The sequence below is a fragment of the Sinocyclocheilus grahami genome, unplaced genomic scaffold (assembly GCF_001515645.1).
Source record: "Sinocyclocheilus grahami isolate Dianchi unplaced genomic scaffold, SAMN03320097.WGS_v1.1 scaffold132.1, whole genome shotgun sequence".
Classification (NCBI taxonomy): domain Eukaryota; kingdom Metazoa; phylum Chordata; class Actinopteri; order Cypriniformes; family Cyprinidae; genus Sinocyclocheilus; species Sinocyclocheilus grahami.
Window position 1 is genome coordinate 1,461,320 of NW_015505311.1, and position 20,757 is coordinate 1,482,076.

A 20,757-nucleotide genomic window follows, 5' to 3' on the forward strand; every position below is an offset into this window, starting at 1 on the left:
TTTAGCTCCAACTTGCCTCAACACACCTGCCTGGAAGTTTCAAGTATGCCTACAAGACCTTGATTAGCTGGTTCGGGTGTGCTTGATTAGGGTTGGAGCTAAACTCTGCAGGACACTCCAGGACCGAAGTTGGAGACCCTTGACTTAATCGAACAGAAGGAGATTCATAGTTTTTACTAATAAATACAACATCATTATAGCATTTTACCGTAAAAATATCACAATATCAATTGTAGAATATAGGACTATGTATTGCTAAACTATGAGAACTAATTATTTTCGTTTATTATTTTATGACAGAGATGCATAATAACCACGTACCACAGTCTTGGCAGAAAGCTACTATGGTAAACATTTGCAGTGCGCCAAATCAACACGTGCTGTGTGCCTCTGATGCTCGATCAGTCACACTATTGACGACAGTTTCCTCGGAAATGAGTTTTGGTTCTCTGTCAGGTTTCGCGACCAAAATGTTTCTCACAACCACAACAGTCATTCAAAAACGTCTGCACGAAGGGGGCGTGGTTACAGGATCACTGAAGCACCGCTGCCCGCGCGCTCCGCCACAACAGTCAGCTGGGGAGAGGTAGGCGTGTGTGCGCGCGCGTGCCGACCAACCGGGAAGCGAAGCGCAAGCCGAGCAAGACCCCATACAACCGCGCAGGCTACAAGTTGAGGAGATTTCTACCCACTTCATCCATTCCGTCCCCATCATGGCCGACCCAGAGGCTGCGGAGGGCGCGGAAGGCGCGGAGGGCGCGGGGGGCGCACGAGGCTTCGCCAGGCAGGGCGCGCTGAGGCAGAAGAACGTACACGAAGTGAAGAACCACAAGTTCATCGCGCGCTTCTTCAAGCAGCCGACCTTCTGCAGCCACTGCACCGACTTCATCTGGTGAGTATGGTGGAGGACGCAAAGGTGGTGTCGTATGTAAACGGCTGCGAAGGGCACAGGTGACTCACTTGATGCTCGTGACAGGAAAAACACCAAAGCGTTTGAACGCGCTCAGACATCCGCAGTGGTGTCAACGCTGAACAAAGACGCCGAGCGCAGACGGAAAAGACAAGCGCTTCGCGCAACGAGTCCAACGCAGTGCTGCACCTCTACAAGACAGCCTATTTAGTTTTCAGTGTACTTGTGTGTTTATGCAATTACAGCACATTTATTTCGCCTCTTCTCTTGCTGTAGTACGGATACATGTTAACTGTCTATCACGAGAAATTCCTCGCGTTATGATTAAGCCATCATCATCATCATCACCATCTTCCTAGAGATGGATTTGGCGATTTTGCGGAATATGGCGCGCGCCTGCGCGTTTTGCTGCTGAGCGCAGAGGAATGCATCCAGATATGGTTTCTGTGCTGTCACACAGTCTCGTCTCTTTTCACACAGTCTCGTCTCTTTTGCAGGGGTTTCGGCAAGCAAGGCTTCCAGTGTCAAGGTAAGACTCTTCTGTCTGTTCATTTTCAATGACTGCAACTGTTTATTTTCTGTTACATGACAGCTGCTTGCCTTTTGAATGCAAGCAGTGTTGAGCGCAGAGGAATGCATCCAGATATGGTTTCTGTGCTGTCACACAGTCTCGTCTCTTTTCACACAGTCTCGTCTCTTTTGCAGGGGTTTCGGCAAGCAAGGCTTCCAGTGTCAAGGTAAGACTCTTTGGCCCCCTAGAGAAATTAGAGTCTGTTCATTTTCAATGACTGCAACTGTTTATTTTCTGTTACATGACAGCTGCTTGCCTTTTGAATGCAAGCAGTGTTGCAAACAGGACTACATTGTTCTTTCATTTCATTTGTGTGTGTTTGAGGAAGAAATACAGAGGATCTTTTTGGTTTTCTAGTGGTGAGATGAAGAAATTACCAGTGACAGTTGTTCGACTTTATGGGGTTAGTTGTCACAGCCAACATTCACAGGGCATAACTATGTAATCTACGTTTTGGCCAGTTAGTGGTTAATTCATATGAAATTGTACAATTTCTCTCGTACAATTAGGTTTATGCTTACTTTATTTTTTCTGTATGGATCACATCGTACAAATTATTGCAAAAATAATTACGTTTTCTCATAAGATGGGTTTGTCATAGCCTATACGCCAAAGAATATTTCCTTGTGTAGTTTGTTTCTCTATAGGCACATACCTTAATTTTATTGCAGCAAAAGCTGTTTGCACAATTTCACCATTATTTCCATTCCATACAAAAGCACTGCTTGAGAAAAGCATTTGTAAGTGAATTGAACTTTTGCCTCTTAACTTGGCATGGAGTTTAGCCCTTGCTGACAACTTCCCCATGTGAACTACAAAGTGAACATTCAGATACGAAATACAATATTCAGGCACTGTTGCCATGAATGTCAGAGCCCAAACTGCCATTATACTGGCATTTGGCAGCATTATCCTTAACACATCACCTCCTACTCAGATCATTAATGTGATGTTAAAAACTCATCATCCACAATTACTACATTACAGTGCTACTTACTAAGACAGCAAATATATAGGAGAAAACAGGGCTAGTTGTCACACATTCAAAAAAAAACACTCAAATGATACAAACTTGCTTCAGCCACTATGGTGTAATGAACTGCTTCGTCTACCACAGGTGAAACTAAATACATAAGACGCAGGCATTTGGACCAAATCAAATATGATTCAATTATAGGACATGTGGGCTAGGCAATTAGTTTTAAGGTAATTAATGAATCAAGATTCCCCACCTGTCAGAAAAAAAAGGAAACCTGTAAATCCTGGTGTGGATTTTCTCCATCTGTTGTGTGGAAATGTGTAATTTTAGTCAATCTTTCAATTGAAATCTACCTTTATCAAAGTAAAACATGTTAAATTGCTACAAATTACTATTTAAGGGTTTCCAAAACCCAGATTCTGTCCTCTTTTCAAAATAAGAAAGACGTGAAAAATGTTTGATATTTAACTCCGATCTCAGTAGTAACTGGTATGCTAAGCATTATAGAACAATTTATACTCTGAAATTGTCATCTGTGTGTTTTAGCACAATAAGTCCTGCACAAATGGACTGCTTGGCTTGTCTGCGGAAATAACGCCTCGTTCCCATGTTTCCTGCCTCCACATGGTCTCCAACCAATTCTAAATTTATGGAATTGATTAACATATTTTATCACACTTAGAGCAACATCTCTCTTCCATGGCTTTGCAATCTCTAATATTGTGTTCTGTTGGGAATTAGTATTATTATTTATTTATTTTTACACTTGGGCAAATTCAATCCTTCATTTTCTGATAGTTCATTCCTCTGGCATCATCTAATGTATCTGAAAGCCTGCCAACTTTAAATCTTTGCTCTGCTTTACATCATCTAATGCCATTTTGTACAGTATGTTGGCATGATGCTATTTTTAAATAAATGCTGAAATGCATAATCATACAAAAATTGCATTAATTAAGTTATAAAGTGTTCAGGATTGGTAGCAGTAAAAAATAGAAGGTAAGAGTGAGCTGTAAGCTTCAGGTAACAAAGAGATGTGTCTGATACCGGCACAACAGCTATTTTTACCATTTCATTTTACTGGCAAATACTGGCACATTGAGAATGAAGTGAAGAGAGGGAGGTGGTGCATAGAGAGCTGAGAATGCAAACAAGAGGTTGGAGTAAAGGTTACAGTTCAAAAAACCACAATAAAATAAAATGTTTGAAATTGTACAAAATGCTTATAATGCCATTGTTACAGGTACAGCCAAATATAATGCTTTTTATAATGCCATCATATTACTTAATTCATTAACGTGACTGATCTTTCTACTACTGCAAAACGTGTACTTGTTGTGCAGCTGCGTGCATGTAAATCTATAAACCCAGACAGGTACAGTAGGTTCATATTAAATTACACAGGCTTGAACAAGATGGAACAGTGGCAAAATGCGATGTTTGAAAAAATAGCAGTTGCTGTAATTGTTATTCATTTATGTTATCAATTTATTTAATAGAATTTATATGTAAGTTTAGGGTTTGCATATACTTTCAGTGGAGTAAAAAAACTTTCTGTTAAGTAAAAGATCCATGAGCAAAAAGCTAAAAGCCAAAAAATGTAATTTTAACAGAATTTCTGTGGGTCTTAAAAAGTAAATTCACCTTTCAATTTGAGACCTTATAAAAGGTCTTTATTCTGAACAGAAAGTCATAAATTCATAGTCATACCATTGCATGTTGCATGCATGGCAAAAAATTAATGTCTTCCTCAGTATTTTTTATTTATCTAATCATCCTTAAATCAGGATATATTTATCCTTATTAAATGTGTAAAATGAAATCTTGAACATTTTAACAAAAAGAAGTGAGTTTATGCTTAAAACAAGAACAAATATCTGTAAATGGGGTATGAAAACTTGTTTTCCCTTTTAATTAAGTTGATTTTGTTCTTGTTTTATGTTTATATATCATAAACTGACAGTATTTTGATCAAATTCACCATAAACATGATGACTTCTGTCATTTTTGTGCAGTACGGGTTATTTCTATATTCTAGCGGTTGGGAGCAGAGCTATTCAAGCCTTAAGCTATTTTTTTGTGTGCGTGTGTGAAATGAATTAAAATGTAAATGAGATTAGTTGGAAGTTGTATTTTCAAACTTTGAAATCTAAGACAACTCGTTGTTTGCTCCCTAGACATTTAAATTTAGATAATATATTGTGTTCCCTTCAATTTATTCTTTACATTTTCTTTACGTGGTTCTAAAATGTCTCTAAAAATGTTTTTGTTTTTTTTAAAGTTTGGCAATTGAAAACATTAGGTTGCAAATAAAATTAATTACTAGTAGTAGTGTTTTCCTGTGCACAGTTGTTAAATGCTGTGAGTGGTTGCCAGGGCATTGCTATGTGGTTGCTAAGGTGTTCTGAGTGTTTTTTTAATATGTGTTTGCTTACTAGCCCAAGTCAAAAGAGCCCATCCCATGAAGTCATAATGTTCTGGTCTGTAGTTATGGCTTAGGTTCCTCCTTCAGTTTGTTTTATTCACTCATTTGTCTAATGAAGCTTGTCAGATCGAGAGAAAAAAATGTGACTGTCAAAAGTAAAAAAATGACTGCTAAGTAAACTGTAACATTTAGTTTACAGTAACATTACAAATAACTGTGTATGACTTCCACGCTATTGGGACACTGGATGCAATGTTTGGAAATGTTATGATAGTAACTGCATGGACATTAAGGTTGCTTGGAGAGTTTTAAAGGGACAGACAAACTGATAGCAGGCCTTGTTACAGAACCCTGTCATCACTGACTGCATGAACCTTCTGTAATAACACATCTGTAATGACTGGAGGGCAATAATTGAACGCAAAGATATAATTAATAGGGACCTTGACTCTAATTAAGATGCATAGCTGCTGTGGGATTTAAGAGATTCCATAATGAATGTGTCTGAAGGCCTATTTCTGCCATTTGTACGCAGTTTGTGTTCACTGTAATTCCTTTTATTAGTAGTGATTGCAAAACAAGCATCACTAAGCATTTGAACAAAACCTTACCACTAAAGTTAAGGGTTCTCGATTTCAAGGCTGATTTTAAATGTTTCAAATGTCTTGTAGAAAAAGCATTGCCTAAATGATTAACTTGTATTGCCCCGCTTGCAGTATGATAAACAAAACCGTTATGTAAATATTGAATATATTATACGCAGAAAACAATACTAGAACACTCAGATCCCGTTTTAATCACTGGAACTGTCACTGCAAGTTTTACACTGTTTCAAGCAACCGTTTGAGCTTCACTGTTGAGTTATGGACTCCTGCAAATGCTCCCATTATAATCAATGAAGCTGTCAACATTGCAATAAATCTTATTTACTTTGCATCCACTCCTTGCAGAATTTTTTTTTGTCACAAATCCAAAATAATCCTTTTCGCTTTGGTATTAAAGCTTCTGGTGTCAGGTAATGTTTCTTCAGCTCTCGTTTTCATGCGCCACTGCAATCACTTTTTTTAATAATTGTACTGCTCTGCCTGTATATTTATTGTAATCTGGGTCGTATTTTATTACCTTGCATAGTTTTCAAAACTCAGAGCATGTCATGCAACCTGATCATGTTCAGATCTGCCTAATTTGGCTTGCTTCTACCAAACGACAGGTGATTGTGCACCAACATAATTTAGAGTTTCATTCATTTGTATGTATAGCCTTTGACATAAACAAGAAAATATACAGAAAAGCTTTTCTCTTCCTTTTTAAACTTTGCCTGTTTATTTTTTATCCTAACAATGCACATGGTTGAGCTAAATGCATTCTATTACTTGCATATAGAATTGTATTTTCCTGCTATGGCAGTAGACCTGCAACCCAGCTAACAAAAATATGTTCTAAGAACATTTTGCCAGTGTTGCCATTAAGTTATAAAAATGTTTCTCTGAACATTCAAAATGTCCCTTTTTAAATATTTTAAAAACGTTTTTTAATCATTTTGCAAACATTGTGCAAATGTTCTCTGAACTTTCTGAAACAAGCAGTAACATTTAAAAAACTTCAGATAAATATCCAACTAAAATGTTTCAGGAAAAAAAAGATTCCATGAGCAATGTTTTTGTGCTAACATTTTGAGAACATTATTAAAGTCTAGATAATTTTGAAAGAACATTCTATTAATGTTACTGGAAGAATGTTTGTTCTTAACTTTGAGAGAACCTTGCCAGAACATTAGAACAATCCCTGTTAGCTGGGAACCCATTTTTGGGTCGTGACCCATCAGTTAAACTTACATTGAACTTAGAAAGAAGGAGGGATCTGAGCCAAATCTAAGGACAATCCTAGAACATTTTAGCAATCATCCATTCAACTCAATTCAGGGTTAGTTGGCAAGATTGAGGGTGGTAGGTGGTAATCACACATCTAGTTAGTCAAGAGCAGTTTTTCTATCACTGCTGTGCCATATTTTAGTGTTTTGAGATGCACCAAAAGTTGAACTTCTTAATACTGTGCAGGTCTAAACTTGCTTAGCTTCCAAAGAAAACATGTCGAACATGGCATGGTTGGAACTTGTGTCATAACAGTACACAAATGCGTATGTGTGAACTGCCTAAGCTGTGCCACTTAAGTCATCTCTGGTCAAGTGCAAAGTTTGAGATAAAGCTAATATGCCAAATTATATTTTAAGGTTCCTATAACATTGATGAAACTGTGTGATGTCAGTGGGCAAGTTGAATTAATTGGGAATACTTAAACAGTTCACATTTTTTTACATAAATACATTAATATAAACCAGTTGTTTGTACTTCAATGGTGGGTTTAAATTTTTTTTCAGAGGGAGGGAAGGCTGGGGTTAGTTGTCACAGCCAACATTCACAGGGCATAACTATGTAATCTACGTTTTGGCCAGTTAGTGGTTAATTCATATGAAATTGTACAATTTCTCTCGTACAATTAGGTTTATGCTTACTTTATTTTTTCTGTATGGATCACATCGTACAAATTATTGCAAAAATAATTACGTTTTCTCATAAGATGGGTTTGTCATAGCCTATACGCCAAAGAATATTTCCTTGTGTAGTTTGTTTCTCTATAGGCACATACCTTAATTTTATTGCAGCAAAAGCTGTTTGCACAATTTCACCATTATTTCCATTCCATACAAAAGCACTGCTTGAGAAAAGCATTTGTAAGTGAATTGAACTTTTGCCTCTTAACTTGGCATGGAGTTTAGCCCTTGCTGACAACTTCCCCATGTGAACTACAAAGTGAACATTCAGATACGAAATACAATATTCAGGCACTGTTGCCATGAATGTCAGAGCCCAAACTGCCATTATACTGGCATTTGGCAGCATTATCCTTAACACATCACCTCCTACTAAATTTTTTTTCAGAGCACCACCTCAGGTGGCTTTGGTGAAATTTGCTTCATTTTACATGCTTTGTAAAAAAAAAATTTACTTTTAAATGCAAATGAAAAGGCTCTTTCCACATATAATGCAGTTCAAAATGGGGGTCAGTAAGCTATTTATTTATTAATACATTTTAATTCGGCAAAAGTGACTTTAAACGTATAGGGGCGGTTTTCCCGGACAGAGTTTAAATTAAGACAGGAGTAGGCTTAATCTAGAATAATTTTTCTTTACTAAACAAGCGAACATTTTTGCAGTATTTTTAATATTATTATTTATTATGTACATAAAGTAGCTGTTTTGTAGAGAGAGAGAGCGAGAGAGTCATGGTCAGAATTGTTTTGGCACCCTCAGAAAATATGATCAAAAGAAGGTTTTGAAAGGAAATCTGTATTGTTTATCCTTTTGATCTTTAAAAAAAAAGTAAATAAAAACAATTTTATTCTTTCTCTAGTGCACATTGGTCAATTATTTGTCTTTTAAGATCTACATTCCCATTCATATTTACATTTGTTAGCACACCAGGGTAACTAGGAACATGGAATTATCCAGCCATGACTTCCTGTTGCACAGGAATATAAATATGAGGGAACACAAGGGCCAAATTTCCTTTATCATCCATCACAATGAGAAAAAACAAAGAATATGGTTCTGATGTGCAGCAACAGATTCTTAAGCTTCTCAAAATATAAAGTCGTAAATAAAAATAATTTTATTCTTTCTCTAGTGCACATTGGTCAATTATTTGTCTCTTAAGATCTACATTCCCATTCATATTTACATTTGTTAGCACACCAGGGTAACTAGGAACATGGAATTATCCAGCCATGACTTCCTGTTGCACAGGAATATAAATATGAGGGAACACAAGGGCCAAATTTCCTTTATCATCCATCACAATGAGAAAAAACAAAGAATATAGTTCTGATGTGCAGCAACAGATTCTTAAGCTTCTCAAAATATAAAGTCAAGAAAATAGCACAAAATAGAAAGTCAAAAAATGTAAGAAAAGAGCTAAAGCATTGAACATTTTCATTTCCAGCATTAGGACAACAATTAAGGAGTTCCAATCAACAGGAAATGTTACAAATCTGCCTACTATAGTCTGCGTCTATACTGTCTTAATGCAACTTGAGGAAGATAGTTTAAGTGGCCAAAGACTCTCCCAAGGATCACAGCTAGATAATTGCAGAAAATTTTTGAGTCTTGGGGTCAGAAAGCTTTATAATGGGCCGTGGGCCGTCTTCCAACAGAACAATGATCAAAAAGGACCATCAAAATCAACACAAAAACAGATCACTTAGCACAAAACGAAGGTTCTGCCATGGCCGTTCCAGGTCCCTGACCTGAACCCTATAGAAAACTGAAGAGGAGAGAGTATCAACATGGACCGGGGAATCTGAAGCGTCTGGAGTGATTCTGTATGAAGTAATGGTCTCTGATCTCGTGTCATGTGTTCTCAAAACTCATCAGGCATTATAGGAGAGAGATTTTTATTTATTTATTTTGAATAAAGGAGCAAAATGATTAACAGGGCAGATTTATTTCCACAGACTTCTTTTTTCATATCTAACTAGGGTGCCAATAATTTTGATATTAACACAACGTTAATCTGAAGTTAAACCTGCCTCCTGGTAGGTTTAATTTAAGCCTCAATTTAGTCCTGAAGTAGCTGTAGTCTTCCTCCAGGAAATCAGGCTGTTGAATTCTGGACTAGACTAAGTCTAAGACTACTTAAAACCATGTCAGAGAAAGCAGATTTCTGTTAATCTGGTTTAAAGGGTTATTTTAGTCTAGGACTAGGTTTAATCTCTGTCCGGGAAACCGCCCCCTAATGTATAATGTTAATGTTACAAAAGATTCTATTTCAAATAAATGCTGTTCATTTGAACTTTCTATTCAACAAAGAATCCTGAAAAAAAAGTGAATCACAGTTTCCACAAAATATTAGGCAGCTGCTTTCAGCACGGATAACTATAAGAAATGCTTCCCATCTTAAGTTTACCATCTTAAAATAAATTCTGAAGGATCATGGGGGTGAGACTGAAGACTAGAGTGATGGCTGCTGAAAATTCTGCTTTACTATCACAGGAATAAATTACATTTAAAAATATAATAAAATAGAAATGTTATTTTGAATTATAATAATATTTCTTGATATTACTGTTTTTACTATATTTTTGATCAAATATATCCAGCATTGCTGAGAGACTTGCATAAGAGAACATAAAAACAAATCTTACCATCCCCAGACTTTTGGAATGGAAGTGTATATAATAACATGACAAAAATGTTATACATTTTGCCAGATTAAGACCGCTGCACATTTTACCCTTTGACTTACTCTCACTCCCCACTCTCCTCTACATGTGTGTAATTGTGATATTGTCAAGAGTTAAACTGAGGCAGACTACAAACTTGGCATTTAATGGATAGAACAGGTCCACACTCTTTAACCCTTAGGTCTTGTTGCTAGGCAGCAGCTGACAGATTGCAGAGGGAATGTCCTGGAATGCTTCTCAAGAAAAGGGGAAGGGTGTGCTGAATAGAATAGACTGTTTACATGTGAAGGGGAGATCCTTTAGCTTCAGTCTGGCTGCTGTGACTCAACCGTCTCTGCTTCCTCCTTTATGTAATTCCAGCCATAGGAATTCATGCATAATGTCAGTGCGTGCCAGACTGGGGTTCCCTCCCTCACCTCTACCCCTGTATTTATGTTCACCTGGTCTGTCAAGTTCGGCCAGGTGTTCAGAAGGCTAAAATGTACACTAAATGTGTGTGAAATAGATACATAAAGAAAAATCCTCTTTGTGAAACAGATTTGCAGCGAAATCACAGATTGCAGCAGTTGCCATTGAGTTATCAACCTCATAAATAATTTGTCAAACAATACATATTTAATAGTCTGGTTAATAATGAATGCTAGATCCCAGTGATTAAAGTCTGAGGGCCTGTAACCTTTAACCATGGGTGTGTGTGCTTATCTGATCGTTGTTTCCTTACGGTTATCAAGTCATGCCAGTTTAATTTGTCAGTAAATTTGACAAGTCATTTAGCATATTTACAGAAAAGTATGTTTTAATATAGGCAATAAGTCTATTAAATAATATCGACAGATACAGCTTTTGATTTTAATCATTTTAAAATGAAGATTTAATTTTTTTCATTGTTAATTCATTTTAACTAATGGTAACAAATGGTAACACCTTTGTAATGTGTTACCAAATAGGCTTCTAGGTAACACTTTATGAAAACCTTCCTTAGTTAACCTTAAATTAACTAGCATGAACTAACAATGAGCAATACATTTGTTACAATATTTGTGAATCTTTATTCATGTACAGACTTCTAAAATGTTTACTCTTTAACTTTTTTTTTTCTTTGATGTTGAGGTGAAATATGACTGGGCGTGTTCTTGACACACCTTAAGTCTTTAAGAGCTTCCTCCTAATAGTTTTCAAGAAAAAAAAACATTATGTCTACAAGCTAGAGTTCCTATACCTCCAAAACTACTCTTCTCAATGCATGCTTTTTTAAAACTTGTTTTCCAGTAAAAAAAAATCCATAAACAAGATAATTTTACTTGAAGTAACACTGCATGTGACTTGTTGACAAGTGTATTTTGTTTTACTGCACTGGCAGATTTGTTCACTTATCTTATCTTTAACTTGTTTGTGCCTGATACAAGAAAAAAACTGTCAGTGAATAAGACAAAATACACTTGTTTTAAAGATATGCTAAATATCTTATTCAGTGTTGCTTCTCAAGTACATTTATCTTGATTCACAGATTTTTAGATATTTGAACCTTACAAGTAAAGGCTGGAATACACTACATGACTTTTCAAATCTGAACAGATTTTTAAAAAAAATCCATAAACAAGATAATTTTACTTGAAGTAACACTGCATGTGACTTGTTGACAAGTGTATTTTGTTTTACTGCACTGGCAGATTTGTTCACTTATCTTATCTTTAACTTGTTTGTGCCTGAAACAAGAAAAAAACTGTCAGTGAATAAGACAAAATACACTTGTTTTAAAGATATGCTAAATATCTTATTCAGTGTTGCTTCTCAAGTACATTTATCTTGATTCACAGATTTTTAGATATTTGAACCTTACAAGTAAAGGCTGGAATACACTACATGACTTTTCAAATCTGAACAGATTTTTAAAACGCTGGGCATCATACGTACTTTGTAAATAGTGACAAAGGAAAAATGGCCAACATACACTACACGACTGAGGATCATATACTACCAGACTTTTATGTTGTTCAGAAACATGTGCCTTGTTGCTAGGAGATGTGCGACAAATGAAAACAACGTGTTCTAAAATCGTCTGAAAATATCAAACATGTTTGTTATCCTCTGACTGGATGGAATCATAGTCTGAAGCAAAAAAATCGGAGTCTGTGACCATCATACACTATGCGATTTTCTATGGAATCTGTCAGCTCAAATCCACAGACTGGCACTGACTTTCGGCAACTAGAGTCAACTTCTCCAGATTGTAAAATTGCCTAATTTTCGGTGGAAAATTGGGGCAAAAATTAAGTAGTGTATTCCAGGCTAAAGACTAAAATAGTTGTTAAGACCAGGATTTTGGAGTTATCAGTTTACATTGTTCAGTGCTGATCTGGACTTAGCTGGCAAATGATCGTTAGTGGTTTATCATTATTGGCTTTACTTGCCACACTGTTAGATGGATTATAAAAGAGCAGATTACAACAACAACAATCATTCTTTTTTTAGCCATTTTAAGAATACAGCCAGGAAACTTTTAAATATTTAGAACAGGAGCATTATCTAGTAAACTAGTAAATTAACTGATTGAAAATGTTTATGCTGGAAGTATGTTAGTGACAATATCATATTTATATAGATCAGAACATAAATTCTTTATTGATGCCTGTACATTTACATTCATTTGACACTGACATTTTGAAATGACTTACCGTGATGTATGCGTTTATCATTATGTGCATTATTCAAATTGTGTTTTCTGTTTTATTCAAAAAGTTTAAAAATGTTTTGCAGAAATCAGCACAGAAAATGTGTGAAAAGTTCAATTATTTCATTTAGGCCTACGTGAACTCCATGGGATCCCCAGTAGGGGGTGCTTATTCAGAAATTTGGACTCTTTTAGTGTGCGATATGTATTTTTGACCTAGTTTTATTTCGTATACATAGATTTATGTGTGAATGTCCCCCTTTATTTAACCCCTATCAATAACTGTGACAAATATTAATATATTTATGGGCCAAGCACTGAAGGTGCTTAGACATCTATTGTATCCATCTATTGTTTCTTATTCTTCTTCTTCTGCTCTGGAAGTCTATGGCGAATTTGCAAAATTTGCAGTACCAAGTATGACCTGAGGGCACATGAGTAGTTTTGGCACAGCGCCACCTTCTAGTCAAAAGATATAATGCTACGTTCAAGTCCTCCTGACGTTCGTACTTACGAGTTGACAAGTCGTAATTACGACGTCAGGTGCATTCAAGTCAGTTTAGTCAGCACAAGATGGCGGTGTACCTTCTTTTAATAAATTACAAGAAAATACAACGGGGACTGCATTTTTTTACTTGGATTTCAGCTGCGTAACAAGAACATGACCAATTTAAGTTTATAGGACAACTAAACTATCAATTTAAACTCAAATTTACCGTCAACTACAGACATTGCATCCATCGATTCTGCCATGTTTCTCATTGACACGCCCCCAACTCGGAAACTCGGGGCTTAAAGAAAATTTCAAGTTTCCCACTCGTAATAACGACTTTGTGGTGGCATTCATGTGCGTTCAACTCGTAAATACAATCTATCCGACATGACTTGAACGCACCATTAATATATATGTAAATGGACAATTACAAAATACACAATGAGCTAATGTTAAAATGGTCACGAGTAGCACATATGGCAGTGAAAATATATGTAAGTTTGCTCTGAATCAGCTTGTATGAGGCTAATGCTAATAAAAGAGAGATTTCAAAAAAAGTTCACCGACATGTTAACATTCCATGCAATTCTACAGCTCAAGAACCCAAATGTTGTTTTATTTTATTATTATTATTATTATTATTTACAATTTTAGCAGCAAATGAAGAGATAAAACTTTCGACTCTATCATGTTGTGCTTTATTCTCAGCGAATGCTAGCATGCTAAAAGCTGCTTTTTTTAAAAGAATTGCCTTCGTTTTAGCCGTCAAAGCAGCACCCTTTGTTATAAATGTAAAGCCTTCGACAATACATTTCAAGAATATTGATATGCTAGCTTAGCCAACGAAAGCTTAGCCTGTTTATTTGTTGAATATCTGTCTGTCAAAGGGCTGGGCGATCATGCATTTAGTTTGCGCTACCTTTAAAATGCTGGTGTATGTACGCACACAGGCATCTTAGCCTTGATTTTATTTGAGCATTTTACACTGATTTCATGCTAATTAAAAGTCTGTGCTTTTTCTTATGCAATGAACCTGCAATAATGAGCAGACATTGCCCTCGTATGTAGATTTGGAAGCTTCTGTTAACACGCTGTAGTATGACTGCAGTTCCCTGATGCAAATGTTCAGCATTCTAGTGCTAAATGGGTTCCTCTCTCCATTTCCCTTAATCCTGTATGGCGTACGAGCTGGGATTTAGCTCGGCGCACATTTGTTATGCTGCTTTATCTAGGCGCTAATGCGCTGGTGCTTAGTTAGCTGAGCACGAAGGCCTTAAAACCTACATCTCAATAAAACAGGCAAAGAAGACACTGATCAAATGAAATGAAGTTATGTCAAATAGAGTTCATACCTTATCCAACTTGGCTTCTATTTCCACAACATCAGTCTCGACTTCATCGATATTCGCCCTGCAGAGACACAAGAAAACACATTAGATAACAGATATATCATTTCTGATTGGTTATATCAGAGGACAAACAAAAACATTCACATTTTGGGATTATTGATTTATTTATTATTTCATTTTTACAGATATTGTGAATTCTTAATCCATAAATAAGTCCTCCTGACGTTCGTACTTACGAGTTGACAAGTCGTAATTACGACGTCAGGTGCAAGTCAGTTTAGTCAGCACAAGATGGCGGTGTACCTTCTTTTAATAAATTACAAGAAAATACAACAGGGACTGCATTTTTTTACTTGGATTTCAGCTGCGTAACAAGAACATGACCAATTTAAGTTTATAGGACAACTAAACTATCAATTTAAACTCAAATTTACCGTCAACTACAGACATTGCATCCATCGATTCTGCCATGTTTCTCATTGACACGCCCCCAACTCGGAAACTCGGGGCTTAAAGAAAATTTCAAGTTTCCCACTCGTAATAACGACTTTGTGGTGGCATTCATGTGCGTTCAACTCGTAAATACAATCTATCCGACATGACTTGAACGCACCATTATATATTGAAATAATATATATAGAGATAATATACTGGTGAAAAGGTATACTTTTTACCTTTTTGTTTATAATTTAATTAAAAATATATAATTTCTGAACAGTTTGACCAAAAATCATAAGATGGATCTTTTGAGCATGGACCATTTCGAATTTTGGAATAAAATGTTTTTTGGAAAAAATATTTTACAAACGCTTTAACGTATTGTTATGAATCTTATATAACCGCTTGGGGAAAAGTTATGAAATTTGGCACACAGATAGAGGACAGTCTTAACCATATTAACCATAGCCAACCAATTTGGAGTCTCTGTCTCAACCTCTCAAGCACCACCAATAGGCCAAATTTGCACTCATATTTCTGCTAATATCTTTTTAACTGTAAGGTCTAAAAACTAAATAATTTTTTTCTTCTGTTTCCTTGGCTCATACCGAGTTGAATGCATACCAAAATTTTTATTTATATGGGTTAAGATTTTTTCACAATTTTGAATTTTCCAAAAAATATCTACTTTTTCGAACTCGTCCTAGACGGTGGTTCAAATGTAACCAACATTAGCTCAGATTATCTTCCGAGAATTCTGGCAAAAAGTTTTTGATATACCAAACCGTTTTTCTAAAGTGTGTTAATGAATTTGACGAAATTTGTGCAAAAATGGACATGAGGCTATATCTCCGCAACACTTTAGCGGATTCTGACCACGCTTGGTATGTGTTATAACAAGTATGATCTGAGGGAAGATGAGTAGTTTCGGCACAGCACCATCTACTGGTCAAACGATATAAACATTTGACATTCTTGCTTCTAACGTCTGACTAGTTTTGTCTCGTTAGATTTGGAAAGGCATACCAAATAGAGCGCTACCTAATTTTCCTATGTCCGCCTTTTTGTGCATCAGCCATTTTGAGTTTTGTAGTAAAATGCTGTATCAACAAATGTCTTTAACAAGGTTCTCCAACCCTGCTCTTGGAGAACTACTGCAGAGTTCGGCTTCAACCCTAGTCACATACACAAGCTACTCAAGGTGTTCAGGGCTACTTGATTACAAACAGGTGTGTTGAAGCAGGGTTGGAACTTAAGTCTGCAGGAAGGTAGCTCTCCAGGAGCAGGGTCGGAGAACCCGGGTCTTTACAGTGTAATTAATTAAAGACAGCTCCTTAGCTCTTCATTTTACCTTTGTTGTGCTTGGCCCCTTAATTGCTGCTTGCAGCTATATTTGTCATTGCTGTTGCTCTTCCTGTTTGGATTTACCAGAGAATTTGTAGTTTTGGTGACTTGAAAACATTAAGAGAGTATTAGATTTTGCTCATTCTGTTCTAACCATAGGTTGTGAGGTTTATGATCAAGTAACAGTCAAATTGGGCGATTAGGCAAATCTAAGCCAGAAGACAAAATGCTTGGCTCAGGTCCATAATGCAGCTAATCCACCAAGACTCAACATGTACATGATGACGTTTAAGTACATATGAAGTATAAGTACATTTTACTTGTTGATAGAGTGGTAGTTTCACATTTTGCTTATGTGCAGATATGGCCTAGAACACAATAACATAACAGAAATAAACCTGTGACATGCTTCTCAGACTTCTCAGATGCATGTCAGTGTTGTTACTATTAACATTTATAGTTAATTGAAATAGACTTGAAATAAATAAAAAAAATTTAGATAAATATTATAACTTATTATTTATATAAATATAACAAATATCAGAACTTTAAAAAATGTAAGAAATTAATGAAAATTTGAAATGTTGCCTTGGCAACTAGCTTGAAATAAGTTAAAGAATTAAAATTAAATTGAAATAAAAAATAAATAGAAATATGTAAAACAAAAACTAATAAAAATGACAAATTTACAATTGGCTTAAACTACTTAGATTCATGTCAGTGTTGTAATTTTTTATAGTTAATTGAAATACTAAAACTTAGAAATATTAAAATGTAATATTTATGTAAATATATAAATATTTAAACACAAAATATACAAATAAAAATAACTTTATATTAAAATTAATTTTAAATTAAAATGACTGAATAACTATTTAAAAATAATAAAAAAGAATGACAAACTTGCATAATAAAATTGCTAAAAATGGAAAATATACAAACAGAGCTTATTTCAAAACTGTAATAGTATAAATAATGCTAAAACAACACTGATTCATGTCAGCAGACAGAAGCACAAATGTCCTCTATCTCAAGCTCTGAAGATGTACCTCCTTAAAAATATCAGTGTTGGGAAATAAACAGTGACTCCAAGAAGTATTAAGCTGCACTTAAATATGTGTGACTGCATTAGATCACAAAATATCAAACCACATGGCATCTGCAAACAAATGGCACAGCTTTACTCCGCACTAACAGAGCAACAAGTAACTGCCAGTGTAGTTCATCACATTTACTAACTATGAACCTGTTACACTAACATTCGACAATCTGAAAATCTCCAAATACTTGCTGTCTTCATTTTGAACAGTATATCTGTTGTTCTGTAAAATAGTGTGCTATTTAATTGATATCTATTTTGCTATCTAATAAAACGATGAAAGAGATCAAATATGGTTTAATGAAGTTCTCTTTCTTTCTCTCTCTCCCCCAGTATGCGGTTTTGTGGTCCACAAACGCTGCCATGAGTTTGTTGCTTTCTCCTGCCCTGGAGCCGACAAGGGCCCAGCATCAGATGTAAGTAAAGCACTGTGAGCACACTAGAAAACTCCTGCATTCACCCTCTTTCTGGCTTCTCTTGCGCCATATTTTCTGATAGTGAAATACACTTCCTTATCAGTTTAAAGAAACTTCTTCCTGTGACTAAGCAGTAAACACACACTCACACACTTATTCATGTATGCACACTGCTTGGTGAGCAGTTTAAATATTTATTCAGTGGCAACTGATTATGTACTGTTTAATGAAGCCTAACACGAATTATGTTCCTCATGTGTTTGCTTGCATTATATATTCACAAGCAAACAGGCAGAGACATCAGTTTTCTCTTCTCTAATCTCTATTTATAACCCCTCTTCCTCCCTATATGTGTAAAAGCAGGCGCACATGCACACTTCCTGTGTTGTGCTTTGTTTCTGTTTGCAGCCAATTATGTTTTTTTCCCGTGAATGATACTGTACTTCACATGTGATATTTGTTGCATCTCTATTGTGTGATGCTGATGTGTAGGAAAGCTTTGATTCTTGACCCTTTCAACCATTGACTCCTTTACAAAAGCTTGAAGAACACTGAGAAGCTGCTGAATAATTAAACCATTAGCTTGATTTTGTTGAATTTGCGCTTGCTGGAATCACTTCAACAAAGGAACAGCAGCAGTCAACATAGCTGAATAAAAAATTTTTAGAGTAATATTTGCAGTAGATTATTTCTTTGGGTCTCTACATTGGTGCCCCCTAGCTGTAGGAGTTTATCATACCATTTCATATAGTGCTGCAATATTCACTACATGGTTTTTTAAATTCCTTCTGGTATATCTTGCTATCAGTTGCAGTGATTGCTTTTTCAGTATGTGGGTGCAGCTGTCACAGATAAAAAACAAACGTGAAACCAAAGTTTAAACGCACAAGTAAAAATATATTGCACAAAGTAAATCATACTATTATTAAAAATAATACTAAGCATGAATCAAAACTTTAAACACATTTAAAATCATATTGCACAAAACTGACATATTAATGCAAAATTATCAGACTTGGTTATATTTCTCTGTTTTTTTGTGCTCGCAGACATTTTCTGCTCATATTTGTATTTTTTGTATGCTTTTGCTGTTTTTCCCTTCGCTCTTGTTTCCATGTTCTGCACTTGCTTTTCCAAATGTTGCGGTTAGAGTTTCATGTAAATCAGGGCGGGCTTAAGTGCCATTTTTTAAAAATCCTGCAGATACCCTGTTGTATTATGGTACAATTTGGAGTAACTATTTTTTGAAGCACTTTTTTAACTGTCCTCATTTTGTGTTGAGAATGTTATGTAGGCCACTAATCAAAAATAGGTCCTCTGTACATTTGTTTGTTACATGCAATTGAGATGTTTACATGTGCTTGTTAATTAGCATAACTGCACAAGTTTTATAGTTAATAAAATCTTTAAAAACAAATTACATTAATTATACTTTGATTTCCTTCAATAAAAGGAAATAGAGTAAGACGGTGTAAAAGGGTGTGGATGTGGATTAGTAAACTGGCCCCTTGATATAAATGAAAAAAAGTGCTGACCCTCGTCACTATCAAAGTTGCCCATTCCTGACCTACAGTAACAACCACAAAGAACAGTAAATTGTGACAGTAAAGACATTTATAATGTTACAAAAGATTTCTGTTTCAAATAAATGTTGTTCTTTTGAGCTTTCTATTCATCAAAACAATCCTGAAATCAACATTGATCATAAAAAGAGCAGCAAAACAGCATATTAGAATGATTTCTGAAGGATCATGTGACACTAATGTAATGGCTTCTGAAAGTTCAGCTTTGCCATAAAATCAAATATATTAAAATTTGACAGGTACTTAAAATGTTTTTCTTGTACTTTTGATCAAATAAATGCAGCCTTGGTGAGCATATGAGACTTCTTTCAAAAACACAATAACAGCTAAAACCAATTTAAATCACCCAAGACCAGCAAACCTTCTTAAGATAGTTTAAGCTGAGGTTTGTTTCAGAGTTGACTTGCTTAAATCCCATTTTATGTTAAGGAGCGATTTAAACAATAGAATTAGGTATATTTTATCATATTAAATCCTTTGACTTCGTTAAAATCGGTTAATTTAGGTGTTACTACATACATAATATAATTGGTTAATGGACAAAACATTTTACAACCTCATACACCAGTGTGTGGATATGGATCAATAAAGATTTTATTGGTTTTAATGAGATTCACATCTAAAAAAAAATAGAAACCGTTAATGATCCATGTACTGGATTTCACTGTGTAATTTTTTTGTGATTTTAATTGGTCTGTAGCTTTTTCAAACAAATGCTCTGATAATAATTTACTCACCTTTATGGACTTGAATACAAAGACTGGATTAGTGAGGATGGGCTTTGTTCAGAAACTAGAGAACCCATAGCTGTGCTGGTTTTGAATATGTAACGTTATAAGCAAATATGGTCAGTGTTCATTGTGCATGTTAGTGGTGTTGTGGGATATATGATATATCAGCAGGGCAGAAAGCAAACTGCTTTTCTAGCTGAAATGTTCAGCCAAGCATGCAGATCAGTACAACAAGAGTATTGAATGGAAATGTTGCAATAATGTTAATGTTTGCATGTTTTTGGCTTAGCTAAAGAGGATTTCTAGGTCTGTGTATGGCAAATTTGATTACTCAATTAATATGTGGTTGCCGCAAGCCCGACGGACACTCCTTCATCGAATCCGCCAGCCGCGCCGTTCTCAAGCCCGCCCGCCTCCGCTCACTCTAGGCCGCCGCTGACTCTAGGCCTCCAGCCTCCCTCACGCTAGCCTGCCGTGTGTTTCGTTGTGAAAGCGAAACTACTATTTTT

General features: G+C 35.7%; 1 protein-coding gene across 1 annotated transcript in view; it reads left to right on the forward strand.

Annotated features, from left to right (window-relative positions):
• Positions 1 to 488: 488 nt before the first annotated feature.
• The window catches only part of LOC107590741 (protein kinase C beta type-like), a 29,239-nt gene continuing 8,970 nt past the window's right edge, over positions 489 to 20,757 (forward strand). Inside the window, exons 1-3 of the mRNA XM_016279649.1 lie at positions 489 to 892; positions 1,408 to 1,439; positions 17,852 to 17,938. Of these exons, the coding sequence (XP_016135135.1) occupies positions 714 to 892; positions 1,408 to 1,439; positions 17,852 to 17,938 (298 nt within the window). The 5' untranslated portion in view covers positions 489 to 713. The remainder of the gene's footprint in view (positions 893 to 1,407; positions 1,440 to 17,851; positions 17,939 to 20,757) is intronic.